Source organism: Triticum urartu, chromosome 2A (genome assembly GCF_056163025.1).
Source record: "Triticum urartu cultivar PI428250 chromosome 2A, HENAU_Tu73, whole genome shotgun sequence".
NCBI classification, from domain to species: Eukaryota; Viridiplantae; Streptophyta; class Magnoliopsida; order Poales; family Poaceae; genus Triticum; species Triticum urartu.
In genome coordinates this window covers 18,244,509-18,253,507 of record NC_141874.1, presented here as the reverse complement: position 1 = coordinate 18,253,507, position 8,999 = coordinate 18,244,509, and the positions used below count along the sequence as shown (strand labels likewise).

Below are 8,999 nucleotides of genomic sequence, written 5' to 3'. Positions count from 1 at the left end.
TCCCTGGAGCATTCAGATGCATACTTTCTGGTGCAATAACAAGCGTTGGAGGATTTTAGCGCCAAACAGGACAAAACTAATAAGCTTGCTAAGCCTATTGCCAGCATGGTGGATACCCAGGATAACGTTTCTTGAGCTCTTCTGAAGTTGTTTCAGTTATGCTCTTGTTTTGCAGCCGCATTTATTTGCACTGGTGGCCAATTTTGATGGCTAGTGTATGTAATATGCTACTTTGTTCCCTATATTTGCACTGGTGTCAAATTTTGATGCCCAGTGGATGTAATATGTGTAATAGCTGTAATAGGCTAGCGTTAGTTGCTTGCTTATTTATTTTCTTATTGTCTTGTTTAGTTGTTTTCTTGTAGTCACTGTAGTTCTTTTTCTGCGTTTTTCTAGTGGCCACAATAACCTATTTTTGGCAATTAGGCCACAATAATCATGGCAACACACGGACTGTTGTAACCATGGGCCTCCTGCGGGCCGTAGGATCCATGGGCCTTCTACGGGCCGTAGGATCCATGGGCCTTCTATGGGCCGTAGGATCCATGGACTTTCTACGGGCCTTATGATCCATGGGCCTTCTACGGGCCGTAGGATCCATGGGCCTTCTACGGGGCGTATAATCATTTCGCCAAACGTGGGTCCTACTATTCGTGGACCATAACGGGCCGTTAATAGGCCGTATTTGATAACGCTATGGAAACAACCCAACGGGTTAACGGGCCACAAACGGGCCGAATGTAACCACGGGCTGAATTTGACCCACAAACGGAACATGCCAATAACGGACCGTAACTAACGAAATTCTGGAAATGAGCCCAAGAATAAATGGGCCCTTAGAAGGCCGAAAGTTAACACGGGTTGGAAACGGCCAACGGAATAATGGGCCGTTAATGGGTATAAAGTGATACACTGTTCATTATGGGCCAGTTTTATCTCGGGCCTCATATGGGCCGAAAGACATCATGGGCCATACATGGACCTGAAGTTACAACGGGCTGGAATCATATTGGACGGCCCAGATGAAGCTACTGGGCTTAATTCCGATAGGTCGTAACGGGCCGGGAGTTAGCGGGCCGTAAATGGGCGATATACGAATAGGCCGTTAACAGGCTTTCCGTGGGCCGGCCCGTTACCTTTTGACCAAGTCAAACAGGCCGGCCTTTTCACCGGAATGGGCCTCTATTGGACCGTGCCACGTGTCGACGTATCATAGGGGCCTCCTGCCCAATGAGTGGATGACATCTGTCCCAACAGTGAGCCAACACATATTTTGGCTTACTGTTGGAACACCCTTATCGTCTGAGTGAAGTGTAAGCAGAAAAATTGAATATGCCTACGTGGCAAAGAGGCTACCACCTAGGGTGGCGGTAGGTCACAAACCCTACCGTTAGAGCTTTCATCAGTAGACCCTTATCATTTATTTTCATTGATTGCATGCACAGAAAGTGAAAGAATTGTCCTGTAGCATGGTGCAAACAGTTCAAAGGACATAAGAAGGATGCCATCAACATTTTTGAGACCGTGGCTGGTCAAAAGAGATGGATTTCATGCGGCTAGAACACAAAATCTATACATTTTCTTTTACTCTATTAACTTTTACGGGAACGGCTAGGTGCAGTCACCTATAGAGTATAGAGGAGTGAATTTTTACTCCTCTAACTTTATTCTACCGGATCCTTCTTTGATTTTTAGGGAATCGATTAGAGATGCCCTTAGATCGTGCAAAAGTTTCCAAACAGGTGAAATCATGCTAAACTTCAGCATACGCGTGGGATCCAGCGCAGCGCAGCGCAGTGCAGGCAGATTCATGGGATGCCGGCGGCAGCTGCAGGCCCGGGCGATCGATCAAGGCCGGTCCGTCCGGTTTCGGACGCCAAGATTCTCCATCTGTGATTTGCCAGGTTGGTACTGCACGTCCAAATCAAACCGTGGAGAGATAAGATGGTCGGAAGAAACAAGTATACTAATCTAATCCTAGTATAGTATAGTAGGTGCCGCTGGAAAGCGCGTGCATGGCGCTTTCGAGCCGCTTTGTTCCCGTCTCTTCAGTTTGGCCCCTTCTGGTATAAAATTCAACGGGAAATATCTATAGGGCCCGACAACCTCCCATCCGCTCGTCATTTTGTTTTTGAGAAAACCCCAGCTGTTGGTGCAGCCTTACGATCATGCTCACCTCCTGGTGCAGTTGACTGACTTGGAATCGGCAACGCGCGTCGCGCGGTTGGTGCTAAATGCGGAATAGTAGTTTAGTCACTTGTGTTTCTTTCCTCTAGCGAACCCTTTCTACTCCTACTTTGTTATTAATCGATACGTTCAGCACAACACAGTACAACAATAAAGGCAAGTTGTTCCTAAATGTGCTGATAATGCTGACTCCATCGCGTCTTGCATGTTTCTTTTTTTTGCGGGTGACGTCTTGCATGTTTCAGAAAGAAAGTTTGGCTTCTCAAAGAAATGGATCAGCTGATCCTAAAGAAAATGGATCAGTTGCAACGCAATGAACCCAAGTTGACAATGAATGAATGGAAGTTTTGGCACGCCAGGAGTGTATATAGCACACTAAGAAAAGTAAAAAAAAAAATCGATCAGCAAATGTGTACCCTGGGAATCGAAGAAATTCTAGCGCTGCCACGCAGCTTGTGCGCGAGCGTCGGGTGGCATCCGTTCACCTCGATGGATTTCAACGACGGCGGCATGGCATCCTCGGGGAACTCAAGGAAGTCGCCGCAGTCCGATATCTGCAGTTTCTCCAGGGACTGCAGGTTCTGGAAGAACACCTCCAGCAGCCTGTCCGTCACGACGCATCGGCTCAGCGAGAGGCTCCGCACCGACGACAGGAGCTTGACGTTCACCTCGCTCTCCCCTGCGTACTTCCTGATGCTCAAGGCGCTGACGGCCAGCGCGTGATCCCGGTGCAGCAAGTCCTGGTGCAGCAGCTGGACGGCCTCCCCATGGACGTCCAGCGTGAAGGAGCTGGATTTGGGGGAGAAGGCCATGTCCAGGTAGTAGGAGCTGTTGTCCTTCTCTATCCTCATCTTCTTCACGGTGGCCGGCACCCGGGGCAGCTTCGCCAGTCTGGGGCAGTTGAGGATGAGTATCTCCTGGAGGCGAGGAAACGCACGGTCGCTCGATTCGGCGCTCCACTCAACCAAACTGGGCATGTCATTGAGCACCAGTTTCTCCAGCGACTGGAGCACGCCGGAGCCGTACAGCCTGTGGTCGATCCGAGCAATGGCGTACATCTCTTTGATGTGCAAGACTCTGAGGTCAGGAAGCTGGCTCAGGCATGGCAGCACTCGCCAGTTCCTGCAGTTTACGAGATGCAGGTGGCTCAGGCTCGCCAGCAGGTTGCTCTCCAACCAGCTAGGCGACGATGCGCCCTGGTACCTCTGGATTTGCAGCTCCTCGATCCTACCATTAGGCTGGAGCCCCTCGAGAACTTGCTCATGTGAGTCGGTGGAGGTGGAGCAAGTTCGCCGGTCCCCCAACTTTGGGGGCTCCCATTCTAGCTTCAGGGTCTTGAGAGATTCTTTCTTCCCAAGCTGAGCCTTCTGAGCTTCTTCTTTGTTGGCGACGGCCTGAAGCCCCTTCACGGTGAGCGTGCCGCGGATGGAGTGGATGCCTGCGAGCTCTTCCATGCCATGGCCCCTTCCCCTGTCGGCGCAGAACTCTACTGATCCCTGGAGTTTCTCCAGCCTCCCGATGCCACGTATCATGGCAACGTACTTCATGTCCATGTCGAGGTGCCGAAGGTTGATCAACCTGCTCATGCCATCACCCGGGAACCCATGGTCGCCATCAAGCTTGCAGTCTTTGCCGAGAGACAGTGTCTGTAGGTGCAGCAGCTTGGTAACAGTAGCAGGAAGGCTCCTGACAGAGTCGGGCAGACCTAAATACCGCAGATGCTTCAGCTTACCGACGCCTTTCGGCAACTCGGTGATGCGTGTGCCGGCAAAGTCGACCACTCTGACGGCCTTGAGCTGCTTCAGTACATGGTTGTCAATGGCGGAAACAGCAGTGCCCGAGCTTGAGTGGCCATCATCGAAGATTAACAGTGTCCGCAGCTTCTTCAACACAGGGTTGTCCTTGAGCTGTGCTAGGGCAAGGCAACCTCCGCCGGTCAGGGATAGGTGTCGAACACTTGCCGGGATGCTACCCCTTCTTCTGACAAGATCATCGTTGCTTAATCTCAAGAACCCGGTCGCGCTGACTGACACCTGCTCATGGATGGCAAAGCAGGTCGCTCTGCCATCCCTGTAGATGGTTTTGAGCATGGACCTTGCCTGCAGTGCTCTGACGTATTCTTTCCCGACATCCTCCATGCTCTGGACGTGGTCACCGCGGATGATGCCATGTGCAATCCACATCTTGACCAACGTTTCAGGCTCGAACTCCCATTTGTCGGGGAACATGCTGCAAAATTTCAAGCAAGACCGCAGGCTGGACTCGTAGGCAGCGCCAGCAAGAGGAGCCTCACCGGCGTACCATGACCCTACCTTCTCCAACAGTTTCTTCCAGTCTTTCTTCCGTTGTTTATTCCTCACCATGCCGACGATAGTTTTCGCCGCCGATGGCGAGCCCCTCAGCTGCTCCGCGACACTCCTGATCACACCGTCGAGAACCGGAGTTTCTTTATGGGCGTCACCGAAGGCGGTTTTCTTGAGCACGAGGACGAGGTCGTCGGCGCCGAGCCCATTCAGCAGGATCTTGGTGCCGGCACCGAGCACCTTGGCGCAGATGGTAGCTCGGCACGTCACCAGGATCCTGCTCCCGTTGCCTCCGTCCCTGAACGGGGCTAGCACGTCCTCCCAAGTTGTCCTCATCTTCTCCGTCCAGTCACGGCCGGACTCGTCGTTGCACACGTCGTCGAGCACGAGCAGGCACCTCCTGGAGCCGACCAGCCCACTGATCACCTGCTGTAGCACGCCGAAGCTCATCCCCGCGGCGGCGCATTTCTCCTCGACGCCGCTTGATCCGGGGATGGACCTCCAGATCTCGGCCAACAGCTCGGTCTCCGTGAACATGCATCCAACGCTCGCCCACACCATCAGATCGAAGTGCTTCTTGTTGTTGTTCCCGTTGATTCTCTCGTCATGCCATGCCCGCCGAGCGATCATGGTCTTCCCGATGCCGCTGTGGCCGATGACCGCCACGACATTGTTGTTGCTGCTGCTGCTACTGGGCTGGTCGCTGACGTCGTTGAGCAGGGCCCAGACGAGCCGGCCATACTCCTGCTCGTACCCCACGAACAGTTCTTGGCCCGTCGCCCCCGGTAGCAGCGGGCCAGTCGCCTTTCGTGACACGGAGCGCGAGTATCCTCGGCCCCGGCTGCCGCCGGAGTCGATCCGCGGCAGCTGGGCGAGATCCCGCAAGCTCTGCTGGATAAGCGGAAGCTCGTCCAGGAGTTTCTTGAGCCTGTTGAACGCCTTGTCCCTGCCGATCAGCCGTCGGCCGGCTCTGGCCGCGGAGTGAGCAATCTGAGCGACCTTGTTGTCGCGCAGGTTGGACATGACGATGTCGTCGTAGGTGAAGACGTCCAGGACGGACTCCACATCGTGGATGGCGTCGACGAGTCGGCCCACCCAGCTAGCCATCCCGCCGCCGGCGGAGACGTCCTCGTCGGAGCGCCGCAGTTCAGCCTGCTGCTGCACGGCCTCGACGGTCGCGGTCATCTCCTCCAGGACATCTACAAGCTGACGGAGGTGCTTGGTCAGATGTTTGAAGCTCGAGTACTTGCTGCTCACCAAGGATCTGGCCTCGCCGATGAGCTCCTTGATGATCGGCGAGAATACCCACCCACCAACCACCAGCAGCGTGCTGGCCGGCATGGCTACGCGGTGCAGCACTTGCTGATGGCTTGACGACAAAGCCGGGGCCGGCTGAAGGATCGATCGAACCTATAGCTAACTAGCTAGAGGCTTGCCCGACGTAATTAAGTAGCTAACTGCTAACCTATTTAATCAAGATCGAGCACACTCATGCGGGGGAAGCTGAGCTAGCGGAGAAGGGATGTGCGCGGTTTACGCGTGCATACCGCGGGATCGTGCCCGTCCGATGGTTTTGAAGTAATCGCTCGGTCAGGCAGGCTGAGGGCATCTCCAGCCGTTGGCCCCCAGGAGGCGTTTTTTTCACCGCCTGGGGGGCTGCCGGCGAAGATTTTAACCCTGGGACGAAATTTTTCCCAGCCGTCCCCCCACCCAAGACGCATTTCGAGGACGCGTGGCGGCACCGCAGCTCGACACCGTCTCCAGCACCATCGAGGACGCCCGCCACCGTCCGCCGCACGCTCCTTGGCACGGGCCTTGCCGCCGCGTACCACCATCCCTCCTTGGCACGGCATGTGCAGCAGCCACACCGCCCGCGAGGTCAAGGAGGGAGGAGGAAGGAGGAGGAAGGGGGGCGCCTGGCCGCGCCCGTGCCCGCCCGCGCTTGGCCGCGCGCGCCCTCCGTGGCCGGCGCCGATGAGGACAGAGAGGAGGGAGGAGGAGGAAGGGGGCGCCTGGCCGCGCCCGTGCCTACCCGCGCCTTGCCGTGCGCGCCCTCTGTGGCCGGCGTCGACGAGGACGGAGAGGAGGGAGGAGGAGGAAGGGGGGCGCCCGGCACGCCACGCCCCACGCCGAGGACGAGTCCGGGAGCACGCTGCTCGACCTCGCGGAGCTCCTCCTCGCCAACGGAGCCAATAGCACGCCGGCTCCGACGCGCTCCACGTGGCCGCCCGCAGCGTCTGCTTCTCCTCGCTCATCCTCCTCCTCCGCTTCCTGGGGCTCGGCGAGGCGATTCTGGCGGCCGGAGCGGCGAGGAGACGGGCGGCGGGGCGGCGCGAGGCAGTGCGGCGAGGAGGCGGGCGGCGAGCGGGGAGAGAAGCGAGGAAAAGTGGGCGAGATTCCTTTTGCATGTGGGCGAGCGGGGAGAGAGAGAGGGAAGAGAGGCTGACCTGTGGGGTTTCGGCATGCAAAAGGGAGTGTCGGCTGTCCCAAGCGCCCCCCCGGTAGGCTGGGTGTGGGCTGCGGTCGCCGGCGCTGTTTTTGCTTCAATCCGGCAAAAAAACGGGACTTGGGGGCGCGAGTGGGAGGATTTTTTGCTGCCGGTGCTAAAAAAGTGGCCTGGGGGGCGTTCCTGGGGGCGTGGGTGGAGATGCCCTGAGAATGTATCCTGTGCACCAGGCGCATCTATCAATAACTTTCAGGCCATTATATTAGGGGTTTGTCTAGAACACATCTAGATGTGACATAGTTATGTCACATCTAAGCTGATTTTCACTTTGTTTGTGGTCTATTTTTTTTTGTCCTAGTTTTTTTTGTTTCTTGTTGATGCATTATATACTTGTGGGAGGTTAGATGTGACATCCTTAAAAAACATCTAGATGTAAATTAGACAAACTGTTATATTAGATGAAAAAAAATAATGTGTCTAGGACACATCTAGATGAAAAAATGCAACGGGTCAGATTTTGCCACATGTCGGACTGCAAGATGTTTACGGAAGCTTTCGTTATATGTGACCCGCACTTCATATTACATTCTTCCATCAATAAAATTTTTTGTTTAATTTTTCTGACCCAAACACAAAAAAATGGTCATATATTTTGAACCGAATGTTTGATTTTGAATTTGTTTTGATTTTCAACATTGTCTTGATGAGATCTTTAAAACAAGATCCATGTCGAAAATGCTTTTTGATTATTATTATTTTGCCTTTTGAAACTTCACTTGAAATTTAATTTCAGCATGTGCACGTGGGATCGACGTGTGGAGAGAGAGGTGGAGTTTGAAAATGTTAATATAAGTTCCAATACGAACATATAAATGTTACAGATACTTTTGAAAATAATAATAATAAATTTGAGAAATATAGTCAACATTGATCTTGTTTTGAACATGTTGTCAAAACAGAAATGGTGGTCAAAGAAAAACAAAATTCAGAGGAACAGTTCAACATATATGACTATATTTATGTTTGAAGAAAGCAACGTAATAAACAACACCTGCTCAATGATGGGGGAGGAAAGAGTGGAGTGAGGGTTCTCTTGTTGTTAACATGATATGAGGCCTTTTTTTGCAAATTTGGAGCAAATCATATAGCAGGACTGGCAGGGAGGCCTCGTCGTCCACCACCATGTGTGGCGCTCCTCGCATCCAACCATCGTCGCACGCTTTGTGTCCGCTGTCATCACGCAGGGAGCCATATGAGGAGGGCCAAGTGTTGTAAAGTCCTGTTGGGGAGGGCCGACCTCATCAAAATGCTTCATTTTACACATCAATTTAGCACTACTGACATGGATATTAGCCTTAAATCGACGATGTTAGGGGGGCTAGGGCGCTGCTGGTCCTCCCCGTCTCCGCCACTGCAAGCAAGCATGTGCCACACTCCGCAGCTCATGTGTCTCCGCGGCTACAGGGCCAGGTCAGGCGTCACTGCAGGCCAGGGACCGGCCGGCCAAGTCATGCGTCAACGGGCAGGCCACGGAGCAATCAGGCAGAGCATGAGCCGATCGCTCCGTCCAGCCGTGGGAGCCGTTCCGGTGAATTTCGCGCTGCAGCAGATCGCGAGCCCTCACACGGAGAAGACGCTGTTTCCCCTATGCCATGTCTCACCGATTTCCCCGTTGTTTCTTGGCAAGTTAACTGTCACCGGGCACGGCACTCCTCTGTGAGCTACTAGCTCCCGATCATCCACCGTGCATCTATCGATCTGGAGACACAGAGGAGAAGAATCTTTCTTGGCCAGTTGGCATCCACCGTGCGTCGTCTATCGATCACGATCAGGTCAGGTCAGGTGGCCGCGACAGCGCTAGCGAAAGCTCGAAGCAGGTGGCGGCCGGCGGATGGGTGCGTTCAACACCCCAAGGGGCACTTGATCACCCAATCAATCACACATCAGGCAGCTAGCTAATACGGTTGATTTGCGCACTCTTTTCGTTAGAAGCAAAGGAGCTCTACGCGTGAGACCGTGGCTAGCTACAAAATGGTGGGAGGAAAAGAAGAAAACCCAGTCGT

General features: G+C 53.9%; 1 protein-coding gene across 1 annotated transcript; it reads right to left on the bottom strand.

Annotated features, from left to right (window-relative positions):
* Positions 1-2,511: 2,511 nt before the first annotated feature.
* On the bottom strand, positions 2,512-6,030 carry LOC147982981 (putative disease resistance protein RGA4). Its single transcript, XM_087542775.1, has one exon. The coding sequence runs from the start codon at positions 5,829-5,831 to the stop codon at positions 2,589-2,591; it is 3,243 nt and encodes a 1,080-aa protein (XP_087398901.1). The 5' UTR covers positions 5,832-6,030; the 3' UTR covers positions 2,512-2,588.
* Positions 6,031-8,999: the final 2,969 nt, after the last annotated feature.

Bases quoted from the DNA above. Each gene is read 5' to 3' on its own strand.
- LOC147982981 (XM_087542775.1), bottom strand. From the start codon at position 5,831: ATGCCGGCCAGCACGCTGCTGGTGGTTGGTGGGTGGGTATTCTCGCCG.